Here is a 26,469-nt window from a genome sequence, read left to right on the forward strand (position 1 = left end):
GCTGATAGGAAAAACGTAGGCATTTTGCAAAGCCTGAGGATCCAGCTTCTGGGTGTGGGAGCTATTAGTGCTGCCGCTGAGATCTGGTTTCCCTTGTGGACTCATGCACTGGGAGACTCAACTTCTAGCTTTTTTTTGTGGGTGAGTGGAGTCACGGAGGAGTTTTGGCCAATGAGCTGTGAGCAGAAGTGATTCAGGTCATTTGCAGGCTGGAACATTTATTACTGGCATGAGTCTACCTCCCTCCCCCCTCCAAGTTCTCTTTTCTTTGTCTCTGCTGTTCTAGAAGCATGTGTTGAGATGGCATTTCCTTCAGCTTCTCAGCTTCTGCCTCTGAGGGCCTAGAGCAGAACCCTCTGCTGACCTGAGTTGGACATGATGCTGAGAGAAATAAACTTTTAAAAAAATATATTTTTATTGATTTTTTTACAGAGAGGAAGGGAGAGAGAGAGAGAGCTAGAAACGTCGATGAGAGAGAAACATCAACCAGCTGCCTCCTGCACACCACCTACCGGGGAAGTGCCTGCAACCAACGTACATGACCCTGACTGGAATCGAACCTGGGACCTTTCAGTCTGCAGACCGATGCTCTACCACTGAGCCAAACCGGTTTCGGCGAGAAATAAACTTTTGTTGGGTTAAGCCATTGAGATTTCAGGCTTGTTTGTTGCTGCAGCATAATCTAGCCCATCCTGACTGAAACAGATGGCAATCTAGGGAGTCTGATGTTCTCCCTTCTAGCCCTGTTGCCCTTAAAAACAGATATTCGTATCTTTCTCCAGAGCCACTCAACCCCTTCCTGTTCCTGCTTCCCTGGACCTCAGATCCTGCCCCCTTTACCTACTCTGCTCCTTGAGTCAAATTCTGCGCCTAATCAAAGCCTGCTCATGGCTCCTCTCTGCTCGGAGGCATAGTGCAGGGAGCGGGAGGGGAGGGGGAAAGAGTGTGTGTGTGTGTGTGTGCATCTTTGGCTGTGGCAAAGGTCAGGTTTTCACATCTTGCACCTGAGATCCTGGGAGATGACGATCCCTGTCATTGTGCACGAAGTGTGTGTGTGGAGATATCTTACTTGCAGATTGCAACCTGAGAATTTAGTAAAAATCACCAGATTTGTCCATTTTGGAACAAAATCATAGGACTAAGACGTATCCAGAGGTGTCCCTTGTGGCCAGCGAGACTGTGGCGGAGGCTGGATATGTCCTCCCCCCCCCCCCCCCCCACCATCCTGGGCTTTCTCTTTATTCAGCAGGACCAGGATACGGTGGCCCAGGATACGCTGGAGGGGGGTCAGGGCACACTCAGGCAGCTTGTCCCTCCAGGAGGACGAACCCTCCTCGGCCTGCACCGAAGTTGGAGTGAGGCATGCCCATCCTGAAAATGCCCCCGGGCCAGAGAGGGAGGGAGCAGGGCAGGGCGGATCTCTAGAATCTGATTTTCCCGAAAACCAGTTTGGAGGGAGATTTGCTGAGGAGACGCAGCCAGCGGCACGTAGGATTCTGCCCGGCTCTGGGCATCGCTGGGGAGGGGGCTCATGTAAAAAGTTCGAGTCCTGTCAGATAGGAAGCTTCCTCCAGCTTGCACTCTGGACCCTTCTATGCCTTGTGGTCAGTCTGAAAGGTGACTGGTCCAGTGAGGAGCCCAGCAGACCTCTTTTCCCAGCAGGCCTTGAGCAAGGCCTTCAGCCTCAGTGGCCCAAATAATGTCAGAAATGGGAGGGACAAGAAGCCTTGGAAAGTCCCTCCAGCATTGACGTTCTAGGACACATGTGTCAAACACAAGGCCCACGGGCCAAATCCGTCCCGCCAGGCCTTGCAATGTGGCCCGCACCGCGCTGTCATCACTACACTCCGCTGCGTTTCCATCACAATGACAGTTTATGACTGTTCAGTAAACCATTCGGCCCGCGATTTAGGCTGGATTTTAGATTTTGGCCCCTTCTCTGATTGAGTTCGACACCCCTAGGATTTGCTTGCCTCATGGCTCCTGTCTCCCTAGACACTGTTTTTATTTTTTATTTTTATTTATTTATTTATATTATTTTTTTTGTGTGTGTTTTAATATATTTTATTGATTTTTTTACAGAGAGGAAGGGAGAAGGATAGAGAGCCAGAAACATCGATGACACCCCCCACTGGGGATATGCCCACAACCAAGGTACATACCCTTGACCGAAATCGAACCCGGGACCTTTTAGTCCGCAGGCTGACGCTCTATCCACTGAGCCAAACCGGTTTCAGCCCTAGATACTGTTTGAGACACTGGGGAAGCAACTGTCAACTCCCCTGGTACCATCTACTTTTACTGGAGTACAGGGAAACAGACGGCAAACACATAGATCACCAGACCCGCAAACAAGCCCTGTCAGATGGTGGTAGTGTAGTCGGGAGATAAGACCAGGTGGGGTGTGAGCCTGCCTGGAGGTGGTGAGTGGCGGAAATATTAGGTCTGGTGGTCAGGGAAGGCCACTCTGAGGAGTGGCAGCTGAGTTGAGATCTGGATAAGAAGAACAAAACACTCAGGACAGCTTGGGGGAAAGGTGTCACAGGCCAGGGACAGGTCAAGTGCCAGGACCCTGAAGGGCATGTGTTTGTGGAATGAGGAGAAAGCCAGAGGGGCTGGAGTAAGGTGACTGAAGGATGGACAGAAGATGGTCACACATAGTCCTTGGTCTTGATTCTAAGGGCAACACCATTTTAAGCTCAGGGGAGTTTTAAGCAGAGAAGTGACCCAATTTGACTTTTGTCTCTGTGTCTTAGGGGTGTGGGGACCTAAGCGTTGCTCCCTGCCTTGCAGGGCTAGAGGTGGGGCAAGATGGGGAGAGGGGTGCCCAGCAGTGAAGACTGGGCTTCCTGTGTGGGTGGCCACTGTGAGCTAGCCTTGCAAGCTTACATCCTTCCCAGAGGCCTCTCCTGCTCCCTGGGTCCACCCCAGTCCAGGAGAACCAGTTCTTCAGCCCAATGAGCACCTACCCAGAGTCATGCATCCACGTTTTGGTCGTAACTGGGGAGTGCCCCAGTGACATCCTCATGCCTAATCCCGTCCACGTCCCCAGCTACAGTCCCATCCCCATCATCCCCACTTCCATCTCTGTTCCCCTCAGGAACCTAAACCCCACTCCAGACTTCAGCAGTCACCACTCCTGCTTTGTCAGGAGAGAACGAGTGGCTGAGGGGAGACTTCCTGAGAGTGGGCTATGACCGAGGAGGCAGCCTTTGGGGTGTGGAGGCAGAACCCTGCCATTTGTGCTGACACCCAAACGCTTCTACACCAAACTCTTCTACTCCCTTCCCTGTTCACCAAGGTTTCCTCCTGCCCTACCTTCCTGCCACCTGTGTGTCCCTGCTTCCTCCCCGCCCCCCTCTGAGTGATTTTCCCACTCGGTCAGAGGATTAAGGCTGGGCCTCTCACCCCTGTGTCCCAGAGGAACCTGGAGGTGCAGTTTCCCAAGTCCCCGAGCCAAAGTTACCACTTCACCCCACCCCGCCTCTCACCAAGCCTTAGCAGCCCCCTGGGGACACAGTCTCCAGGGGAGAGGAGTGGCTAGAAGGATGGAGGCTGGGAGAGGTTGCAAGGAATTTGCATCTTAAGATGCAAATTTGCATCAGCAGGCTTCTAGCATTCCCCAAGAGTCACGGGTTAGATGAGAGGGCGGGCCTGACCTGCCTGACAGCTCCTGTTCTCAGTGGGGACAGGATGGTGCCATGTGGATGAGACAGCTCTGCCAGTCACCCAGGGCGGGGGCATGACCTTCATCTTCAGCCTTCTCCCCCATCCTGTCTCCATCTCTTTAACTCATTCCACAACTGTCCCCCCCACCTCTCCTTACCTCTCGCCTCATCATTACCCCAATCTACATCAGTTCTCTGAATCTTCATCTTAATTCCAACCCTATTGTTGATTCTTTTCCTAATCTTGACCTTGTTCTTATCATTAACCCATCCAACCATTAAGAATTATGTTTTGGCCGAAACCGGTTTGGCTCAGTGGATAGAGCATCAGTCCGCGGACTGAAAGGTCCCAGGTTCGATTCAGGTCAACGGCATGTACCTTGGGTTGGGGGTACATCCCGGTGGGAGGTGTGTGCAGGAGGCAGCTGGTTGATGATTCTCTCTCATCAATGTTTCTGGCTATCTATCTCTTTCCCTTCCTCTCTGTGAAGAATCAATAAAAAAAAAAAGAATTATGTTTTACCTTGGTCAGTGGTTAGAGTGTCAGCTCACATACTAAAGGATCACAGGTTCGATTCCTGGCACATAGTTAGGCTACCAATTTTATCCCAAGCAATCAATCAATATGACTCACATCGATGTTTCTATCTTTCTCTCTTTCCCCTTCTTTCTCTCTAAATATCAATGGAAAATATCCTTGGGTGAGGAATAATAATAATAATAATAATGAATTCTGTTTCAAAAGTCTCCAAGGTGCCACGTACTGTGCCTGGAGTGGGGGAGAAAAGCAAAGCAAATGACAGTTTAATCTTTTGGAGAAGTCAGACATTAATAAAAAAAATGTTAACTACCTTCTGGTTGGGTGGGCTTAGGGGTTGAGCATTGACCTCTGAAACAGGAAGTCACAGAGGGACATGTGATTCCAGATGGTCTCGATCCCCAGTGGGGGGCCTGCAGGTGGCAGCCAATCAATGATTGTGGACATTGTGATGGACATTGTGATGGTCCTACCTCTCTCCCTCTTCTTTCCTCTCTGAAATCAATAAAGAATTAGAATAAAATCATTTAGAGCTGGAGAGATCTCCGAGATTCTGACCTTCTGAGAAACCAAGATGGCGGCATAGGAAAACACCTGAACTGCTACCTCACACAACAACTTCAAAACTACAAATAAAAGACAAAATGGACATCATCCAGAACCACAGGAAGGCTGGCTGAGTGGAAATTCTACAACTAGAAGGAAAGAGAAGGTGCTGAAGTAAAGGCAGAGGTGTGGAGGTGCGCGCACAGAGAGGGCTGGCAACTAAGTATGTGGCTATCTTTTTCAAGCAGGAGGGAGACACAAGCTCCTGACTACTCTGAACTCCAGCTCTGGGCAAGACTCTGGGGACCCAGACTCATACAGGGAGAAACTGGACTGTTTGACATCGGGTGGAACTCGGGGGCGGCTTTCTCTCAGAGGTGCTTAATTACTGAGAGACACTGAGAATCAGGGGCTTCTTAGGGCAGGGATGACAGGAAGCCATTGCTCTTTGCTCTGCCCTGATACTCCGCCCCACCCTACCTTTGCATAGAGGCTTTTGCATATGAATGGCCTGGTCCTTTGAAATCCAAACTTACCTAACAAACTGCAGCTGAGTCAGTGAGACCCAGAACATCCAAAAGAAGGCCCAAGGTCCCACAGCAGCTTGCATTGCTTCACAGACGGGCCTCATCTGGGCACCTCCAAAACCCAAACAAAAAGGAGGAATCTGCAGATCTTTCCTTAGCTCCTACTGGGTGGCCTCAGGCAGAGGCTAAATTAGCATCTCCTTGGAGATCCAAGAGCCAGTGTACCCATGGGTCAGAGTAGGACAATCCAGATTACAACTCCTCAAATCCATAAGGGACACACTCAGGGGGCAGACTCAAAGCCCCACTGAAGCAAGTCTTGCCTCATAAGGGTGTCTTCAGCACAGAAGTTCTCCCAGTATAGACACAGCTGATCCTCATAGCCAATTGGCCTGGGGATCCATTCCTCCCAATAACAATCAAGGCTTAACTACAACAAGACTGTGCACAGAGCCCACAAAAGGGTGCACCAAGAGTGTCCACCTCAGGTAACTGGGAAGGCTGAGCCACTGGGCCCTATAGGACACCTAGCACACAAAGCCACTCTATCAACTCAGAGAACCAGCCAAAATGAGGAGACAAAGAAACAGGTCACAAATGAAAGAAATGGAGGAAAGTAAACTACTGGATATAGAGTTCAAAACCACGGTTACAATGTTTTTCAAAAATTTTCTAGGAAAGGCTGATAAATTTAGTGAGACCCTCAAGGATATGAAAAAGGACCAACTAGAAATTAAGCATACACTGACTGAAATAAAAAAAATAATATACAGAGGTCCAATAGCAGATTAGAGGATCGCAAGAATAAAGTCAAAGATTTGAAATACAAAGAAGCAAAAAACACCCAACAGGAAAAGTAAAAAGAAAAACAAATCCAAAAATATATGAAGATAGTTTAAGGAGCCTCTGGGACAACTTCAAGGGTACCAATATCCAAATTATGGGGGTGCCAGAAGAAGAGAGAGCAAGATACTAAAAACCTACTTGAAGAAATAATGACAGAAATCTTCCCCCACTTGGTGAAAGAAATAGACTTACAAGTTCAGGAAGCACAGAGAACCCCAAATAAAAGGAATCCAAAAAGGACCATACCAAGACACATCATAATTAAAATACCAAGAGCAAAAGTCAAAGAGAGAATATTAAAAGCAGCAAGAGAAAAACAGTTAGTTATCTACAAGGGAGTACCCATATGATTGTCAACTGATTTCTCAGAAGAAACTATGCAGGCAGATGGGAGTGGCAAGAAACAGTCAAAGTGATGAATAGCAAGAACCTACAACCAAGATTACTCTACCCAGCAAAGCTATCATTCAGAATTGAAGGTCAGGTAAAGAGCTTCACAGATAAGAAAAAGCTAAAGAGGTTCATCACCACCAAACCAGTATTATATGAAATGCTGAAAGGTATTTTTTAAGAAGAGTAAGAACAAGAAAAAGGTAAAGATAAAATTTACGAACAACAAATACATATCTATCAACAAGTGAATCTAAAAATAAAGTGAATAAAAAATCTGGTGAACAGAATAAAATGGTCACTATGATAGAATCAGGGGCATAGAAAAGGAATTGACTGACAATTCTCAAGGGGAAAGGGGTATGGGGGGTGCAGGAAGAGACTGGACAAAAATCATACACCAATGGATGAGGACAGTAAGGGCAGAGGGTGAGGTGGGAACCGGGTGGAGGGGAGCTATGAGTGAGAAAAGGAGGAACAATTGTAATAATCTGAACAATAAAGATTTATTAAATTATAAAAAAAATCATTTAATACTAGTAATAGTTAAGTATCATGTGATGAGAGCCATTACTAGTTAAATTTGGCCTTCCTTGATGAAGCAATGGTCAAGCTAAGAACAGAAGGAAGAGGAAACATTAATCAGGTCTAAGAGTTAGAGGACAGCATGTGCAAGGGCCCTGTGGTTGGAAGGGACTGACCTCACTTCCTTCATGTGTTTACTCAAAAGTCCCTTCGCAAAGAGCTCTTCCTTGGCCACTCTATACTGAGTGGCCGGATTATTATGATCTCTGAAAGCATAATACCTGGCCATTATCTTATGCAATAAAAGGCTAATATACAAATTGTCCCCTTGACCAGGAGTTCAACCAGCAGGCAGGCTGACCAACTTCTCATGTCCCCTCCCTCTGGCCAGGCTGGACAGACCCCACGCATGCACGAATTCATGCACTGGGCCTCTAATATTTATATATGCGTTCAGAATTCATAATAATGAGGACAATCAGTGTATATCTAAAATTTGTTCCCTTGTACTTTATATTATGCTTCTCTGCTTTGTTTTTTCTCTTCGGCACTTATCACTATTTAACGGAGTGTTTAATGTACGTGGTCATAAAATAATATTGTCTGTTCCTACACCAGATTGTAAGCCCCAGGAGAAAGGGCAGGGATTGGCTTTGGCTGCGTTGTATTATTAGGATCTGACTCAGTGCCAGGCACATAGTATTCTCTGCTGCTGATGAATGAAAGGCACCTAGTCCTCACGTGACGTTCCCAGTCCAGAGCTCCTGGTCCCGTACAGAAGAGAGCAAAGGGGAATGTGGTGGAGGATGAGCTGTGTGAAGTAGGCCAGGGGTCATGTGAAGGCATGATGACCTTATTTCAAAGGCTTGATATGACGTTGGAGGGATGGGGGTGACATGAGCAGATCTGGGTATTAGAAAGATCATTCACTCCCTGGCTCCAACCACACCCCTATCTCTAAGCTCAACCTGAACTTACCAGAACCTTCTCTCCATCTCAGAATCCCAGCTCCCCTTGGCCCAACATGGGCTGGGCACTGTGTGACCTTCCCTCGATGGTTTCAGAAGGGTGCCGCCAGGGAGGAGGCCTGGGTTGGTGCTTCCTGGTTGGCAGGAGCTGCCCTGGGAGGCAGAAGAGGGGAGGGCAGGCCCTGAAACGGGGATGGGAATGTGACTCTTCTCACTCTCCCTGGGTCTCAAATGCTGGCTGTTGAGAGTATAACTCAGGGCCTCTCATACAATTAGTCCCAACACCTTCCTAAATCTAGGCCTATCCCAGGGCCTGGCCCCACCTTGGGCCTCGTGGCTCCCCTTTCCACTCCACATTTATTTTCTACAGAGCACCTAATGGCTAACCCTACAGCAAAGAAACTGATTACTGTATCTTTTCTTTTAAATATTTTTTGTTGGTATTTAGAAAGAGAGGAAGGGAGCCGAGACCGGTTTGGCTCAGTGGATAGAGCGTCGGTCTGTGGACTGAAGGATCCCAGGTTCGATTCCAGTCAAGGGCATGTACCTTGGTTGCGGGCAAATCCCCAGTGGGGGGTGTGCAAGAGGCAGCTGATCGATGATTCTCTCTCATCGATGTTTCCAACTCTCTATTCCTCTCTCTTCCTCTCTGTAAAAAATTAATAACATATATTAAAAAAAAAAAAGAGAGAGAAAGGGAGAGGGAGAGAGAGATAGAAACATCAATGATGAGAAAGAATCATGGGTCAGCTGCTGGGGATCAAGCCCACAACCCGGAGAAGGTGCGTGCCCTTGATCGGAATTGAACCTGGGACTCTTCAGTCCACAGGCCAACGCTCTATCCACTGAGCCAATCCGGCCAGGGCTGTTTACAGTTTCTTGACCTTCTCTCCAGCTTCAGGAAGCTCTGTGTGTGTTTTACTTCTTCTTTGTACCCGCAGTGCCTAGAAAAGCCCCCGGAACACTATGTGTGCTCTTTAAACATCTCTTGAATGAATGAAGGCAGGAAGGAATGAATGACCGGGTTCCCAACAAACCCAGTTCCACTGGAACCCAACCCCTGATTCCAACCCTCTTTCTAACTTCATTCTTTTTGTTTCTATTTTGGGGGGAGGTGGGAGGTGGAGTGAGTACTTTGTAAAACAGAGGGATAACACAGATATAATAAAGTGCTTATAGTGTCATGTATGTCACCCAGATCAAGATACAGAACATTTCTTGCTCCCTATGTGACTTTCATTGGCCTGACTTTTACAAGAATCATTTGGTTTTGCCTGTTCTTGAACTTCATATAATGGAATGATAGAGCATGTACTCCTTTATGTTTGGCTTTTTTCATGCTACATCATTTTTATGAGATTAATTCATGTCATAGTTCATTCTTACATTTTTAAAAAATATTTTATTGATTTTTCACAGAGGGGAAGAGAGAGAGATAGAGAGCTAGAAACATCGATGAGGGAGAATTATCGACCAGCTGCCTCTTGCACACCCCTATTGGGGATGTGGCAGCAACCAAGGTACATGCCCTTGACCGTAATCGAACCCGGGACCTTTCAGTCCGCAGGCCGATGCTCTATCCACTGAGCCAAACCAGTGCCGGCCATTCTTACTTTTAATTGCTGGGTAGGGTTCTGTTATGATTATACTACAAATTACATATTTATTCTTTAAAAAAAAATATATATATTTTATTGATTTTTTACAGAGAGAAAGAGAGAGAGACAGAGAGATGAGAGAGAATCATCGACCAGCTGCCTCCTGCACAACCTCCACTGGGATGTGCCTGCAACCAAGGTACATGCCCTTGACAGGAATCAAACCCCGGACCTTTCAGTCCGCAGGCTGACACTCTATCCACTGAGCCAAACCAGTTTAGGCAAATTACATATTTTTCTTTAGCTTAGTTTTTGTGTCCCAAATGTACTCCAACTGTCTTCTCTTCTTGTAGTCAACCCCATTTCCTCCTCTGCTGATCCTGGCTCAGCCGGAAGCAACAAATCCCCTCCTCTCCCATCCCTGACCATCTCTGCTCTCCAGGGTCCCTGAGCTCTAGCCTCACCACCCGGCACCCTTCCTCTGTGGCCCTGGGCCCTGCAGGATGGACCAGCCTTCCTGCTGAGGCCACTGCTTGTCCCACTTGCCAGAGAGGAATGGCCAGGCAGCAGGCCAGCTGCACCCTTTCCCCAACCCCCACCCACTGGGGCCAGACCCGACGCAGGTAACTGCCCAGTGGCTCTGCTCAGCCGGGTGCCCAGCTCTGCAGCCCATGGGGGCGGGCTGAAGGAAGGAGCTTATTAGGATGATAAAGATCTGGGGGCCCGCCCAGACCCCTCCCCCAACTTCCCTGAGGCCCTGGCTCAGGCTGGACTGGCTTCCCCACCCAGGAGCCTTCTTCATCTGCGGCATCTTCCCTCCGCCCTCTCAGAGGCCGGCCCAGCGCCTGCCTCCTGGCCTGCCTCCCGGCCCTCCTGCCGGCTCCCAGAGGGCTCGCAGCCCAGACACCTGCTCAACAGCCAGGAGCCCGGCCTCACCCAGCCTCCCTGGCTCGTCCTGCCCGCCGCGGGCAGTAGCTTCTCCGGGATCTGGGCTGCTGGGGGCCGGTCCTCCTCGCCTCACCTTGCCGCCTCGGGAGGCTGGCCTTTCCACTCCTCTCCGGTCTGGCTTTCCCGCCTGGCCCGGGCCTGTGCTCAGGATTAAGCTCCCCTCCTGCCTCCTGAAGAGCAGCCATGGCCACCTACAAAGTCAAGGTGGCCACTGGTGACGACTTCTTGTCAGGAACGTTGGACTGCATCTCACTGACCATCGTGGGCACCCAAGGAGAGAGCCACAAGCAGCGGCTGAACCATTTTGGGAGAGACTTTGCGACTGGGGCGGTAAGTGTGTGTGTGTGTGTGTGTGTGTGTGTGTGTGTGTGGTGTACGTATACGAGTGTGTATATGTGTGTGTGAATGTACATGTGAATGTGTGTATGATGTATATATGTGAGTGTGGTGTGTGTGCGTGTGAATATGTGTGTGATGCATATGTGAGTGTGGTGTATTAATGTATATATGATATATATGTGAGTGTGGTGTGTGTATGTATGAATGTGTGTATGATGTATATGTGAGTGTGGTGTATTAATGTGTTATGATGTATATGTGAGTGTGGTGTGTGAATGTGTGTATGATATATATGTGAGTGTGGTGTGTGTATGTGTGTATGATGTATATGTGAGCGTGGTGTGTGTATGTATGAATGTGTGTATGATGTATATGTGAGTGTGGTGTATTAATGTGTTATGATGTATATGTGAGTGTGGTGTGTGTATGTGTATATGATGTATATGTGAGTGTGGTGTGTGTGAATGTGTGTATGATGTATATGTGAGTGTAGTTTGTGTATACCTGAATGTGATGTATGTATATGTGATTGTGTGTGGTGTGTGTATATATGTCAGTGTGTGTGATGTGTAGGTATTTGTGTGTGGCGTATGTATATGTGTGAGTCTGTGTTTGGTATATGTGTATGTGTGTGTTGTACATGTGTGAGCACATGTGTAGTATATGTGTGTATGTCTATGTGGTGTTGTCTGGGGAGCATAAGGAGGGAAGCAGGGGTGTGGAGGAGGGGCACAGCTGGGCTGGCAGAGGTTGGGGAGTCTGGGACAGGCCTGAAGCGGTGGGGCTTTGTGGCTCTGGATGCCCCTCACACAGGCCTGACCCTCAGGCCCCTGGCCTTTGGGCCGTCCTTCCTCCCTGTCTTCACCTCTCCTCCCTTTTTGCTCATTCCTCATCTCTTTCCCTCCCCCTCTCTCACCTCTTCCCTCTCTCTCCTTCTCTCCCGTCACTCCTCCCACATCCCTCATCTCTCAACCCTCTCCTGCTCCCCTTATCTCTCCTTCTCTCTCCTCCCTTCCTACCCCTCCCCTCATCCTTTCCCACGTCCTCTCTTCCCCTCTCCCTTGCTCCTCCTCCTCCTAGTCTCACCTGCTCTCCCCAAGTCACGGTGCATCACAACCAGCTAATGCACATGGGAGTCCCTGCGACTGACGTGACCGCAGACCAGCCTCTCTGGCGGCCCGCCTTCTCCATGGCGGAAGGCTCCTGTGTGGGCCTCAGCCCTCAGCCCTGGTTCTGGGTCTGGCTCAGCAACCTGCTGCTATGTGACCTGAATAGGTCACTGTCTGTGTGGCCGCTTTTGAATTTCCGCATCTTCATTGACAAGTGGGAGAAGAGGGGGCTGGCTGTAGGAGTCTTAGGGGCCCTGACCCCGTAATACCACAGCCCCTGGAGGTCTGCGTGGCTCCTGCAGCTTCAGATGGGAGGTGGGTGCGGGGATGGGACCTCAGGAACTGGGAGTGGAGAGAGGGAGGGTGAGCGAGCCTGGCAGGGAACAGTCAGGTTGGAGGGGCGGCAGGAGAGCCCCGAGATCGGGTCACCCGGGCTCAGGAAGGGGGCGCACGCGCAGGCCTGGGGGCGGAGGCAGGCCTCGGGGAGCCTGAGCCGGCCTGTGCCCTGCAGGTGGATGAGTACACGGTGCGGTGCCAGCAGGACCTGGGCGAGCTCATCATCATCCGCCTGCACAAGGAGCGGTGCTCCTTCTTCCCCAAGGACCCCTGGTACTGCAACTACGTGCAGATCTGCGCGCCCAACGGCCGCGTCTACCACTTCCCCGCCTACCAGTGGATGGACGGCTACGAGACGCTGGCTCTGCGGGAGGCCACAGGCAAGCTCTCCCCGGCCCAGCCCAGGCCCTGGGGCCCTTGCTCCAGCGAGGCCGCTCCAGCATGGCCCCGGTACACGGAGCCTGGGACTCCCGGGAGCTCCCGCCACTCTTACGTGTGCCCCTTAGTCATCGCTGCGTGCGGACCCGGCTCCGGCTGCACCCCGAGGAGCAGCGGTGAATAAGGCATGGGGCTGCCCCGGGATCTCGGGCTCACAGTTCCCGCTGAAGACAAGCCTGCTCCCTGCTCCCTCTCCCGGCCTCCCCTCCTCGCCCATGGCTGCCCAGCCTCTCTGAAAAGACCGCTTGCTACTCTGGGTTCAGGCCTCAGGATCCTGGTCGGATGCCTTATTTATAGGCATAAATAGCACGTCCTGCGAACCCGAAAAGACTCCCTGTGACCCAGCGGGTTCTGTTGCTACCACAGGAGCCTTATTGCTCTAGTCAGAAGCTCGGGTACTCCGTCTGCTGCTTCGTTTCACTGCGGAGGCTGTCAGTCCAGGTTCTCCGGGTGCCAGAGCGGGAGGCCTTGTGTCTTATCATCATGCTCTGGGGTTCCTAATGAGCACCTTTTTAAAGAAATATATTTTATTGTTTTTTTTACAGAGAGGAAGAAAGAGGGATAGAGTTAGAAACATCCATGAGAGAGAATCATTGATTGGCTGCCTCTTGCACACCCCCTACTGGGGATGTGCCCGCAACTAAGGTACCTGCCCTTGACTGAAATCAAACCTGGGACCTTTCAGTCCGCAGGCCGACGCTCTATCCACTGAGCCAAACCGGTTTCGGCCTAACAAGCCTCTTTTTAGACCGATGGGATGGTCTGTTCCTCCAAAGGACTCCTTCTTACCCCAATAAGACTCCTTATTTCTCTAACAGGACTCACTGCTACTCCTTAAGTCCCCCTTAATCCAAGAGACTCCCTCCCTCGCTCCTCACACAGACCACTGGGTTTCCCTCGGTGGCCCAGCTGTCTTCCCAGTAGCGTGGTTGCTCCCAGGGAAGAGAGATAGGACCTGAGTGCCTGCACTCCGTATGCCCACCCCTGCCAGAGCCTGGCCTAGCCCTGGGGCCAGCTTCCCAATACGGGACTGCGGGCCTGTCCTCTTTGGTCCCCTGACTCCACCACTGAGCACCTGCCCGCCTCCCCCACGCTGGGTCCAAGGGGAGGACGGAGCTGAGGGGGCCTGGGGCCTGGAGCTCTGCCATCCCTGCAGCTGACCACCCATTTCATCTGCTGCCCTGGATGGGAACCCCCTCCTGGGAGGCGGGGAGCGTGCCTGAGCCGGGAGAAGAGGGGCGGGGGCAGAGGGAAGCAGGTTCGGGGGAGGATGGGGAAGCCAAAGGGAGGGTCTTACGGGATTTGCCCCACAGGGATAAGTCTGAGTGGCGCGGTGGCAGCCGGGGACAGGCAGGGTGAATGGGTGGAGGGTGCAGGAATGGGGTTGGGTGGGGCAGCTGTCAAACACACCAGGGCAGGGAGACTTGCGTCACCCGCTGGGCCGAAGGAGTGAGGTTCCCCAGGCTGAGCTGGGGCTCTGTGTTACACAACTCCCGGGGTGCAGGGGGTGCTGCTCCCCAGAAGACAGCACAAGCTGAGGAAGAGGGGGGAGGAGAGCTAACGGAGGGACCTTGAAGGAAAATGATGGGGCTGCCGGCCAGGATGCTGGAGACAGAGAGGCCAGGATTCGGAGCTCAGCCTCCCTCCTTCTCCCGTCCTTGACTGCGATGGGACCCCAGCTGGACATCCGGGTGTACTTCTCAGCTCCGCTAAGCCTCAGTGAGCTCACCTGTGAGATGGAGCTAACCGCAGAACCAACTCCATAGGGCTGATGTGAGGGTCCAATGAGACAATCTCTAAAGGGAATTTTGAAAAGGCTTAACAACTATTGGTGGTGGTCAGTGGGTAGGGGGTTAGTGACCGGAAGGAGACTGCCTTGGTTCGAATCCCAGCTCGCTGTGTTCGCTCTCTGTAATACTGAGTGTTTTTTCCTCGTGAAATGAGCATGGCAATATTTTTTTAAAAATATATTTTATTGATTTTTTTTTTTTAACAGAGAGAAAGGGAGAGAGATAGAGAGCTAGAAACGTCGATGAGAGAGAAACATCGACCAGCTGCCTCTTCACACCCCCTACCGGGGATGTGCCTGCAACCAAGGTACATGCCCTTGACCGAAATCGAACCCGGGACCTTTCAGTCCGCAGACCGACGCTCTACCACTGAGCCAAACCGGCTTTGGCTGAGCATGGCAATATTGTCCCTTGGCTGAAACTGTGGGGGCCAGGCATGTTTTAAAATGTAGATTTTATTTAGAAGAGATATAGAAATGTGATATATATATATATATCATATATATCATAGTGTGAATATATTCACTGTGATATGTGATATATTCACCAGGGAACTCCCTAATCAAATATACCCAAATATACCAATATTTCTGTGGTACAAATTATGAGTAGTTTCACCAAGTGAGTTGGATGAAGATTGTTTATGGTCTCAGGTAAATTTTGAGCAGACTTTTCCAACCAAGGAATCTGTGCTTAACTGGTGGAAAACCAACCAAGCTGATTTGCATAGCCTGGTGGATTTTGGAATTGTGGAGAGCAGGCCATGAGCCTATAACAGTATTCACCTGCCTCATAAGGTTGTGCTTGTGCAGATCAAATTATTAACATAAAGAAGGCGTTTAGGAAGTGCCCTGTGCTTAGTAAGTGCTGCGTCACCGTTATTAGGATTTCAGAGGGTCTGGAAGAGGGACATCCCTGTAGCAGCAGGGCCCAGCTGGAGGGGGTGAAGCAAGGGGCAGGGTGGTCCCTGATCCTTTTTAAAAATATATATCTATTTATTCAGAGAGGAAAGGAGAGGGAGAGAGAGATAGAAACATCAATGATGAGGGAGAATCATTGATCGGCTGCCTCCTGCACACCCCCTACTAGGGATGGAGCCTGCAACCCAAGCATGTGCCCTTGGCTGGGATCGAACCTGGGACCCTTTCCACTGAACCAAAGAGGCTAGGGCCCCTGATGCTTTTTAAAAAATCCTTACCCAAAGGGGAAGGGAGAGAGAGAGAGTGAACAGCCCTTATGTGCCCAAGTTGGGCCATGAATCAAACCCACAACCTTTCAGTATAGGCGGTGATGCTTTAACCCGGTGTTTCCCAAACTTTTGACATATGTGTACCTTCTATAATTTTCGTAACGCTGAGTACCCCTCGTACTCATGAGGACGTAGAATTAGGCGCAGCTAAGCACGGTGCAGTGCATATCCCCACCAAACTCCGGTGCAACGCGTACCCCCACCAAACTCTTCCTGTACCCGTGGGGGTATGCGTACCACACTTTGGGAAAGGAACACTGCCTAACCAACTGAGCCACACTGGCCAACGTGCTCCCTGGTCCTTTTATCTCGGTGTTTGGGTGGAGAAACACCCTCCCTCTCCCATTCTTTATTGTGATGGGACCCCAGAGCCAACCTGGGAGGCAGAAGCTGAATTCTGATCCCTGAAATGGGTAGGGGTGGGCAGAGGCCGGGGCTGACCTTGAGCCCCCCCTCCCCGCTTTGATCTCCCTACAGGAAAGACAACAGCAGACGACACCCTCCCAATCCTCCTGGAGCACCGCAGGGAGGAGATCAGAGCCAAGCAGGACTTCTACCGGTGAGGGGAGGACAGTGAGGGGAGGGCGGTGGGGGGAGGGCGGTGGGGGGAGGGCGGTGAGGGGAGGGCGGTGGGGGAGGGCGGTGGGGGGAGGGCGGTGGGGGGAGGGCGGTGGGGGGAGGGCGGTGGGGGGAGGGCGGTGGGGGGGAGGATGGTGAGGGGAGGGCGGTGGGGGGAGGGCGGTGGGGGGAGGGCGGTGGGAGGAGGATGGTGAGGGGCCGCGGAGGGCCGGGGCCTGGGACATCGGCTCACTGTTCCAGCTTCTCTTTGCAGCTGGAGGGTCTTCGTGCCTGGCCTGCCCAACTACGTGCACATCCCCAGTTACCGCCCTCCCGTCCGGAGGAACCCCAACCGGCCTGAGTAAGGACCCTGGGCCGCCCTGGGCGGGCCCCTGGGCTCTGCGCTTTCCTGGAGCCCTGGGCCCCAGGCGTGCCGCCCCAGACCCGCGTTCCTTCCCGCAGGTGGAATGGCTCCATCCCTGGATTCCCCATTCTCATCAACTTCAAGGCCACCAGGTTCCTGAACTCAAACCTGCGCTACTCCTTCATCAAGACAGCCTCCTTCTTCTTTCGCCTGGGGCCCATGTGAGTGTGTGGGAGGGAGGGGTGAGGGTTCCTGCTCAACTGCCCTCTCCCTCTGCTCCAGGCACCTCCACCCCAGCCCAGAGGGTAGGTGGCCAGGAAGGTAGATGGAGCTGATAAGCAAGGCCAGAGGTGACACTCAGAGACAGAGGCCCAGAAAGGCCTTGAGCGATGGGCCCGGGGTCACTGAGACCCAGGGAGAGAGCAGAGAATCTGAGTCCCCGGTGGGGTGCGGCGGAGGGCACCTGGCAGCCTCTCTGACAGCCGCCCCTGGACCCTCACCTCCTAAGGGCGCTGAGGTTCAAACTCCGAGGCTTCGTGGACTGCAAACGGTCGTGGAAGAGACTGAAGGACATTAAGAAGGTCTTCCCTGCCTACAAGACGGTCATCTCCGGTAGGGGGTGGGGCCTCCTAACGGAACTCGGGGAGCCCTGCGGTCTCTGGCGGGAGGAACTGGTCCTGGAAGCAGGACCCCACGTCCGGGAGGTTGGGCGGGAGGAGCGGGCGCACCTGAGGCAGGAGCGGCGCGTTGGGCGAGCGCGCCCTCTGGCGGCCTTTTGGGGAACGCCGCCCTGGGCCCCTGGGGGAGGCCCGGGGTTCATGTTCCTCTGGGGTGTCCCAGGCCCCTCTGTCCCTGGCGGGGATCGGGAAGCGTCCTGACACCCCGCCCCCCCTCTCTCCCCAGAGTACGTGGCCGAGCACTGGGCGGAGGACAGCTTCTTTGGGTACCAGTACCTCAACGGCATCAATCCCAGCGTGATCCGCCGCTGCACGCGGATTCCCGACAAGTTCCCCGTCACAGACGACATGGTGGCCCCGTTCCTGGGCGAAGGGACGTGCCTGCAAGCGGAGCTGGAGGTGAGGCCCGGTCGGGGGAGACTCCTCACAGCCTCTGGCTCTGCTCCCTCCTGGGCATGCCCTCTCCCCCCGCCTCTGCTTTCTGCAGAGTTCCCACCCCCTCAGCCCTGCCCCGCGGCCACCATCGCCCCCTCAGCCCTGCCCCGCGGTCACCATCGCCCCCTCAGCCCTGCCCCGCGGTCACCGTCCCCTCCTCTTGGGCCCTGGCCAAGCCCTGCACCAGGGGGACAAGAGCACTCGGTACCCGAGATGCGGGGCTGGGCGCCCTGTGCTGGTGCTACCTGCCCGCCCTGGCGGCTGCCTTGCAGAAGGGGAACATTTACCTGGCAGACTACAGGATCCTGGAGGGCATCCCCACCGTGGAGCTCAACGGCCAGAAGCAGCACCAGTGCGCCCCCCTCTGCCTGCTGCACTTCAACCCCGAAGGGAACATGATGCCCATCGCCATCCAGGTGCCTGCGGGCAGGCCCCGCCGCCTAGCCGTGTGGGCGCCCGCTGTGTAGATAGATGTGTGCACAAGTGTGTGTGCGTGGGCCTATGTGTGCTTGCAGCCCCTGTGTGAATGAGTGTGAGCAGGCCAGCCTCTGTGCGTGTGTGTGGTGTGTGTGTGTGTGTGTGTGTGAGAGAGCAGCTCTTTGTGTAAGCATGTGTGTCCATGTGAGTGTATGTTTGTTGGTGTGCCTCTGAGACCATACCTATGTTTATGTATGTACCCAGCTGGGTGTGCAGCCAGTGGAGAGCCTGGCGTGTGGCCCTTTGGCGGAGTCTCTGTGTTAGCTTACGTGTGCACGTCTGTGTGCTGCCCGTGCGTGCACGCGGTCCCTGTGGGTGCACCTGTGTGCAACACGTGCGTGTTGTGTGTGTCAGCGGGGAGATACTGAGCTCGTCAGACCGAGCAGCTGCCTGCAGATTCTGGTCTGGCGGGCAATGGGACAGAGGGGCTTCCTTCCCAGCCGTCAGCACCAGGCTCCTGTCCAAATAGGAAAAGGCCGAGTCCCGATGGCTCGTTAGTGGGACGGGTTAGGTGAGACTGCAGTGACCCCTCCCCGCGGGGGCTGGTGCCCTGCACAGTGCAAACCCGCGCAGCTGGAGGCGGCCCCGGGGAGGGCAGGGGAGGCTTCTCAGAGGAGGTGGCTTGTGAGCTGGCTCACGAGGAATCAGCAGGAGCAGCGGCAGAGACAGGGACAGCGGGAGGCACTCCAGCAGCGGGACGGCAGGAACAGGCGTTAGGAGGGAGGGAAGACCGCGCTGTGCTCAGGGGGTCGGGCACTGGCGTGCAGGGTGGAGCTTTTACCTCCTCAGACTCCCCCTGGCCTCCCTCCTGAGGGTCCTGGCGTGCACAGGTCTCTGCCCTCCTCTAACCCCCTCCGTCCTCGCTCCCAGCTCAGCCAGACCCCTGGGCCCGACTGCCCCATCTTCCTGCCCAACGACTCGGAGTGGGACTGGCTGCTGGCCAAGACCTGGGTGCGCAACGCCGAGTTCTACTACCACGAGGCCAACGCCCACCTGCTGGGCTCCCACCTCATCGCCGAGGCCTTCTGCCTGGCCATGCTGCGACAGCTGCCCATGTGCCACCCCCTCTACAAGGTGTGCGGGCGGGCAGGGCCTCGCCGAAGCAACCCCGCCCTCGTCCGGCCTCGGAGGGCCGCCCGCCTGCTCAGCAGCCGGAGGGGTTCCAGTCAGACCGGGGGAGGCAGCTGGGGACCCACAAGGGAGGGGGTCTGATGTTGCAGAAATGGGGGTGCCAAGGCCCTTGGGGGTAACTTCAGTTCTCTTTGCTCTCTCTCTCTCTCGCAGCTCCTGATCCCCCACACCCGCTACACCATCCAGATCAACAGCATCGGCCGGGCCATCCTCCTCAATGAGGGGGGGCTCTCTGCCAGGGTGAGGCTGCCCCCGCGCCAGCACGATACTCCCCTTCCGTCCGGCCTTGGCAGGCCGACTGCCAGCAGGATTTCCCCTCGCCTTTGGCTCCCGAGGGAGCGGGGACAGAGGGGCTGGTTAGAGTGGGCAGAGGCAGGGGCTGGAGGGCTGGCTGGCGTGTGAGGGTCCCGGGGGCGGGCCGGGCAGGGGTCACCGGAGCGTCACAGGCTGCGTCGGAGCCGGGTGTGAGCGCTCCCCCCTCGCAGGCCACGTCGCTGGGCCTGAAGGGCATCGCGGAGCTGATGGTGCGGTACCTGTCGGAGATCACCTACGAGGGCTGCTACCCGCCCCACGACTTCGCGGAGCGCGGGGTGCGGGACCTGCCGGGGTACTACTACCGGGACGACTGCCTGGCCGTGTGGGACGCGCTGGAGAGGTCAGAGGGGACAGCGGTGGGTGGCATCGGGGTGGGCACCCTGAGAGGCTGCAGGGGAGCCTCAAAGTGCCCGAGCCTGGGTCTGGAGCCATCTTCTCCCCCCCGCCCAGGAGGTTCTCTTTTTTATTTTATTTTATTTTATTTGTTTATTTATTTTTAAATTTCTTTATTGATTAAGGTATCACATATTTGTCCTCAACCCCCCCCATTCCAATCCCCCACCCCCACCCCCACTCATGCCCCCACCCCCCCTATTGTCCTTGACCACTGGTTAGGCGCATAGGTACGCACACAAGTCCTTTGGTTGATCTCTCCCTTTTATCCCCACCCTCCCTCTGAGGTCCAACAGCCTGACCCACGGCTCCTGATCTCTGGGTCTGTTCTTGTTCGTCGGTCTACGTTGCTCACCATTTCCCCTTGGTGTCATCTTCTGACCTTGACAAGCAGCCCTCGCCGTCTCTGCCCCACAGGACTGGCTCGCCCACATGCCTGGGGCAGCTCTGGGGCAGCTCTGGGCCCGGGGCATGCTGGGAAAGGCGGGGAGGGCAGGAGGAGGGTCCGAGCGGAGGCCTGTTCCCCGGCAGGTATGTGACAGAGATCATCACCTACTATTACCCGTGTGACGCGGCTGTGGAGGCTGACCCGGAATTGCAGTGCTGGGTGCAGGAGATATTCAAGGAGTGCCTCCTGGGGCGTGAGAGCTCAGGTATGGGCCCGGGCACCCGGGCATCGGCGGGGGTCCAGGGTTTTGGGGGGCCCCCCCCCCCCCCCCGGCTGGGCTGGAGCCTGTCTCCCTGGGGGCTGAAGGCGGCCAGATCACCACCCAGAATGTGGACAGGCCCTTCCCTCAGGGCTGCAGCCTCTCAGAGAGGCTGGGAAAGGAAGCACGGCTGGCCCTGGCCCCTGTCTGAGGTCAGGGCTGCGGGTCATCTCTGTAGAGACCTGGAGGGTCCCAGTGTTCTGAGAAACGGGGCGTGAGCGCAGACACAGAGGGCAGAGTGTGCTGCAAGCTGGGGGGCTGGGGGGTGCTGGCAGCCTCCAGGGAGGGAGAGCATTTGAAGTCATGCCACTTGGGCATCCACTCAACAAGCATCTGTGATGTGACAGACACTGTGCTGGGTACTGAGTGGGCAAAAGGGAACGAGCAGGCGAAGGAGCTGCCCTCAGGGAGCTGCCCTGGTGGTGGTGGGGGTTAAGGAAGGGCAGTTACAGCAGGGCTGCTGCTGTGTGTTGGTGGGGACAGGACCTGCCCCAGCTTGCGGAGGGTGGTGGGTGGAGGGGGTGGGCAGACCTGCGGGTGGGGGGCAGCTGTGTGGCAGGAGCGGGTGGAGAGTTCTGGGAGCTGCTGACAGGTCTGCAGCTGGAGCCGCGGTGGAAGCCATGAGCAGGGGCAGCCGCACAGCACGGCTAAGGGGTTTGGAGTGGCTCTTGGGGCCAGAGGCGGCCGTGGAGGGGCTGCCAGAGGAGAGTTATGTCAGGACAGCACCAGGCTGCGCGGGCAGCGGGAGGCAGTTTGGGCAGCTGCGTGTCCAGGAGGGAGGCGGCAGGGGCCTGAAGGGGGGGGGGCTGTGGAGACCAGGATTGGGAGAGAGCTGGGAAAGAAAATGACAGGAGGGTGACTGGTGTGGGTTTGGCAGGGGGAGCTGCGGGGTGGGGCTGACGCTCAGGGTTAGAGCTTTCAGAAGGGGGGGGGGAGGGTGCGGCCCTGGGGGCACGGAGGGAGGAGGCTGAGGAGGCAGGTGAGCGGCTGTTTGACTGTGTTAGGCTTGGAACCTGGGGTCGCCCACCAGCAGGGCGGCTGCTTAGGCGGGACCACAGGGAACAGAGCGAGAGGCTGGGCTGGGCACGAGGCCAGGAGCCAGGCCGCTGAGAAATGGATCTGGAGTGAGCTGTGTCCCACAGGAGTGTGTGTGTGTGTGTGTGTGTGTGTGTGAGTGTGTGTGAGTGTGTGTGAGTGTGTGTATGTATGAGTGTATATGAGTATGTTTGTGTGTATGTGAGCGTGTGTGTGTATGTGAGTGTGTATGTGTGTTTGTGAGTGTGTGTGAGTGTGTGTATGTATGTGTGTGTATATGAGTATGTTTGTATGTATGTGAGCATGTGTGTATATGTGTGTATGTATGAGTGTTTGTGAGTGTGTGTGAGTGTATGTGTGTGTATGTGAGTGTGTATGTATATGAGTGTGTTTGTGAGTGTATGTGTGTGTATGTGTGTGTGTATGTATGAGTGTTTGTGAGTGTGTGTGAGTGTATGTGTGTGTATGTGAGTATGTATATGAGTGTGTTTGTGAGTGTGAGTGTGTGTATGTGTGTGTATGTGAGTGTGTGTATGTGTGTGTATGTGAGTGTGTATGTATATGAGTGTTTGTGAGTGTGTGTGTGAGTGTATGTGTGTGTGTGTGTATGTATATGAGTGTGTTTGTGAGTGTGAGTGTGTGTGTATGTGTGTGTGTGTAAGTGTATGTGTGTGTGTGTGTATGTATATGAGTGTGTTTGTGTGTGTGTGTGTGTGTGTGTGTGTGTGTGTGTGTGTGGCGGGGAATGGATGAAGGACTGGAGCGGCAGGAAAGCCAGGATTCTTCCAAAGCTGCTCCCCCTGAGACCTGGGGCAGAGAGTCCCCTAAGGCAGCTGCCGGGGCGGCCTGGACCGCGCCAAGGCTTGTGGCGTGGACTGGAGGGGGGGGGAGGAGAGAAGAGGGGGGAAGGGGAGATGGGGTTGTGACCGCAGACAGGGAGGGCCACCAGGCGGGATGAGGGCAGGGATGCAGCAGCTTGAGGTGCCGGCAGGACAGGCTGGGCTGGGCTCGGTCGCGCCCTCTAGCGGCCAGCCCGGGGCAGGGCGGGATGGCCATGCCGGGCCTTGCTCTCCCGCAGGCTTCCCCACGTGCCTGCGAACGGTGCCCGAGCTGATCCGCTACGTCTCCATCATCATCTTCATCTGCTCCGCCAGGCACGCCGCCGTCAACACGGGGCAGGTACCTGTGCTCACTGCCCACGCCAGCCCCGGCCTCACCTCATCCCAACCCCGAGCTCAAAGCCGATCTCCTCCGCCCGCCCTGCCTCCCCCCCTCCACTTACCCCCCCTCCATTTAACCCCCCCTCCATTTACCCCCCTCCACTTACCCCCCTCCATTTAACCCCCCCTCCATTTAACCCCCCACCTCCATTTAACCCCCCCTCCATTTACCCCCCCTCCACTTACCCCCCCTCCATTTACCCCTCCCTCCATTTAACCCCCTCCATTTAACCCCCCCCTCCATTTACCCCCCTCCATTTAACCCCCCCTCCATTTACCCCCCTCCATTTAACCCCCCCCCCCCCCCCATTTACCCCCCCCTCCATTTACCCCCCCTCCATTTAACCCCCCTCCATTTAACCCCCTCCATTTACCCCCCTCCATTTAACCCCCCCTCCATTTCCCCCCCCCCCCTTCCCCCCCTCCATTTACCCCCCCTCCATTTAACCCCCCCTCCATTTAACCCCCCCTCCATTTAACCCCCCCCCTCCATTTAACCCCCCCTCCATTTAACCCCCCTCCATTTACCCCCCCCTCCATTTAACCCCCCCACCTCCATTTAACCCCCCCTCCATTTACCCCCCTCCATTTACCCCCCCTCCATTTAACCCCCTCCATTTACCCCCCTCCACTTACCCCCCTCCATTTCCGCCTCTTTAACTCACCTCCATTCCCCCTCCCATTTACCCCCCTCCATTTAACCCCCCCCTCCATTTAACCCCCCCCCCATCCACTTCCCCTCCCCTCTCCATTTAACCCCTCCATTTACCCCCCCCTCCATTTAACCCTCCCTCCATTTACCCCCCTCCACTTACCCCCCCTCCATTTAACCCCCTCCATTTAACCCCCTCCATTTCCCCCTCCATTTAACCCCCCTCCATTTAACCCCCCCTCCATTTAACCCCCTCCATTTAACCCTCCCTCCATTTACCCCCCCTCCACTTAACCCCCCCCTCCATTTACCCCCCCCTCCATTTACCCCCCTCCATTTAACCCCCCCTCCATTTCCCCCCCCTCCATTTACCCCCCTCCATTTAACCCCACCACCACCTCCATTTAACCCCACCACCACCTCCATTTACCCCCCCCCTCCATTTACCCCCCCCCTCCATTTACCCCTCCCTCCATTTAACCCCACCACCACCTCCATTTACCCCCCCCTCCATTTCCCCTCCCGTCCATTTAATACCGCACCACCACCTCATTCTTTACCCCCCCCTCCATTTACCCCCCTCCATTTAACCCCACCACCACCTCCATTTACCCCCCCTCCATTTACCCCTCCCTCCATTTAACCCCACCACCACCTCCATTTACCCCCCCCTCCATTTACCCCCCTCCATTTAACCCCACCACCACCTCCATTTACCCCCCCTCCATTTACCCCACTTCCATTGCACCCCTCCCTCCATTTTCCTCCCCCATCTACCACCTCCATTTACCCCCCTCCATTTACCCCCCCTCCATTTAACCCCACCTACCCCTCACCTCCATTTACCCTACCCCCTCCATTTACCCCACACACCTCCATTTACCCTTACCTACCCCCACCCTCATTTACCCCACCCCCCCTCCATTTACCCCCCCTCCATTTACCCCCCACCTCCATTTAACCCGGAGAGGCCCCGGGAGCTCTGACCGCCCCCCCCCCGCCCCCAGCTGGAGTTCACGTCCTGGATGCCCAACTTCCCGTCCTCCATGCGGAACCCGCCGATGCAGGCCAAGGGGCTGAGCACCCAGGAGACCTTCCTGGACACGCTGCCCGACGTGAAGACCACGTGCATCATCCTGCTGGTGCTCTGGACGCTCAGCCGCGAGCCCGACGACAAGGTGGGGGGGGGTCCGAGGGCAGAGGGGGGGCTCCGAGCAGGGCTGGGAGCTGGGGGGGCGGGGCTGGGAGCTGGGGGCGGGGCTGGGAGCTGAGGGGGGCGGGGCTGGGGGCTGGAGCTGGGAGCTGAGGGGGCGGGGCTGGGAGCTGAGGTGGGCGGGGCTGGGGCTGGAGCTGGGAGCTGAGGGGGCGGGGCTGGGAGCTGAGGGGGGCGGGGCTGGGGGCTGAGGGGGCGGGGCTGGGAGCTGAGGGGGCGGGGCTGGGGGCTGGGGCTGGGAGCTGAGGGGGCGGGGCTGGGAGCTGAGGGGGGCGGGGCTGGGGCTGGGGCTGGGAGCTGAGGGGGCGGGGCTGGGGGCTGAGGGGGCGGGGCTGGGGCTGGGGCTGGGAGCTGAGGGGGCGGGGCTGGGGGCCGGGGCTGGGAGCTGAGGGGGCGGGGCTGGGAGCTGAGGGGGCGGGGCTGGGAGCTGAGGGGGGCGGGGCTGGGGCTGGGGCTGGGAGCTGGGGGGCGGGGCTGGGGGCTGGGGGCCGGGGCTGGGGGGCCGGGGCTGGGAGCTGGGAGGGAGCCAGGGGCGGAGGCCGGGAGAGGCCGCTGGCGGGATCGCGGCCTCAGCGCCCTGTGCCCGCCCGCAGCGGCCCCTCGGCCACTTCCCCGACATCCACTTCGTGGAGGACGCGCCGCGGCGCAGCATGGAGGCCTTCCGCCAGCGCCTGGCCCAGATCTCCCACCGCATCCGCCAGCGCAACAAGTGCCTGCCCATCCCCTACTACTACCTGGACCCGGTGCTCATCGAGAACAGCATCTCCATCTAGGCAGCCCCCCCCGCCCCGACCCCCGCCCCGACTATTTAATAAAACACACAATGTGAAACAAAACACAGAAACACTCCAGCCGAGCCTGTGTCTGTGGGTGCACAGGCAGCTGCTTACCGCCGGGAGGAGGGAGGGGGGAGAGGGGAGGGGAGGAGGGAGGAGGGAGAGGGGAGGTGGGAAGGGGGAGGAGGAAGGGGGGAAAGGAGAGGGGGTAGGGGGGAGAGGAAAAGGGGGAGGGAAGGGCTTCCACCACCGGGGGCCCAGGTGGGTGCAGGGCGGCGTCAGACCTGGGTTCTGCTCCCCGATGTCCCCCGAAGTAAGGACCAGGCACCCCTGTGGGCCGCGGTCTCCCAGGCTCTGCTGCCTGCCCCTCGGTGCAGTGTTCCCCAGGGGACCTGGGACCGGGACCCGGGACCCGGGACCGCGGGAGAGATGGCTGGCACCTGGGCTCCATGATGCCGCTGCCTCATCTTTCACCCCAGAGCGATTCGGGTCCGTCTTCCGTCCCCCCGCTTGGGCACCCAGGCCACCAAGGACCCAGCCACCAGAAAACCCACCCAGCCTCACAGTCCGCCATCCGAGACCTGCCCACTAGGAACCTAGACCACTCAACCTGTCCGACTGCAACATAAACCAAAGGGCTGCCCTAGGCCCCGCACAGCAAACCCAGTCCTCTGAGCTCCGCCTGCTGGGAGCCCAGGATC

General features: G+C 55.7%; 1 protein-coding gene across 1 annotated transcript; it reads left to right on the forward strand.

Annotated features, from left to right (window-relative positions):
• Nucleotides 1-10,420: 10,420 nt before the first annotated feature.
• LOC118726789 (arachidonate 12-lipoxygenase, 12R-type) lies at nucleotides 10,421-25,827 on the forward strand. Its single transcript, XM_036451943.2, has 15 exons — nucleotides 10,421-10,884; nucleotides 12,514-12,718; nucleotides 16,293-16,374; nucleotides 16,648-16,734; nucleotides 16,836-16,958; nucleotides 17,246-17,349; nucleotides 17,641-17,813; nucleotides 18,122-18,265; nucleotides 19,197-19,400; nucleotides 19,611-19,697; nucleotides 19,943-20,112; nucleotides 20,697-20,818; nucleotides 22,986-23,086; nucleotides 24,787-24,957; nucleotides 25,586-25,827. The coding sequence occupies exons 1-15, from the start codon at nucleotides 10,738-10,740 to the stop codon at nucleotides 25,763-25,765; spliced, it is 2,100 nt and encodes a 699-aa protein (XP_036307836.1). The 5' UTR covers nucleotides 10,421-10,737; the 3' UTR covers nucleotides 25,766-25,827.
• The last annotated feature ends 642 nt before the right edge of the window (nucleotides 25,828-26,469 follow it).

This window comes from Pipistrellus kuhlii, unplaced genomic scaffold, assembly GCF_014108245.1.
Source record: "Pipistrellus kuhlii isolate mPipKuh1 unplaced genomic scaffold, mPipKuh1.p scaffold_m20_p_23, whole genome shotgun sequence".
NCBI lineage: Eukaryota > Metazoa > Chordata > Mammalia > Chiroptera > Vespertilionidae > Pipistrellus > Pipistrellus kuhlii.

What these genes read in the sequence shown, in the direction of transcription:
- LOC118726789 (XM_036451943.2), top strand. Translation starts at nt 10,738, where the DNA reads ATGGCCACCTACAAAGTCAAGGTGGCCACTGGTGACGACTTCTTGTCA. An exon ending in AGGAACCCCAACCGGCCTGA is followed by an intron (nt 16,735 to 16,835) that starts GTAAGGACCCTG and finishes TCCTTCCCGCAG; the next exon opens with GTGGAATGGCTCCATCCCTG. An exon ending in CTACAAGACGGTCATCTCCG is followed by an intron (nt 17,350 to 17,640) that starts GTAGGGGGTGGG and finishes CTCTCTCCCCAG; the next exon opens with AGTACGTGGCCGAGCACTGG.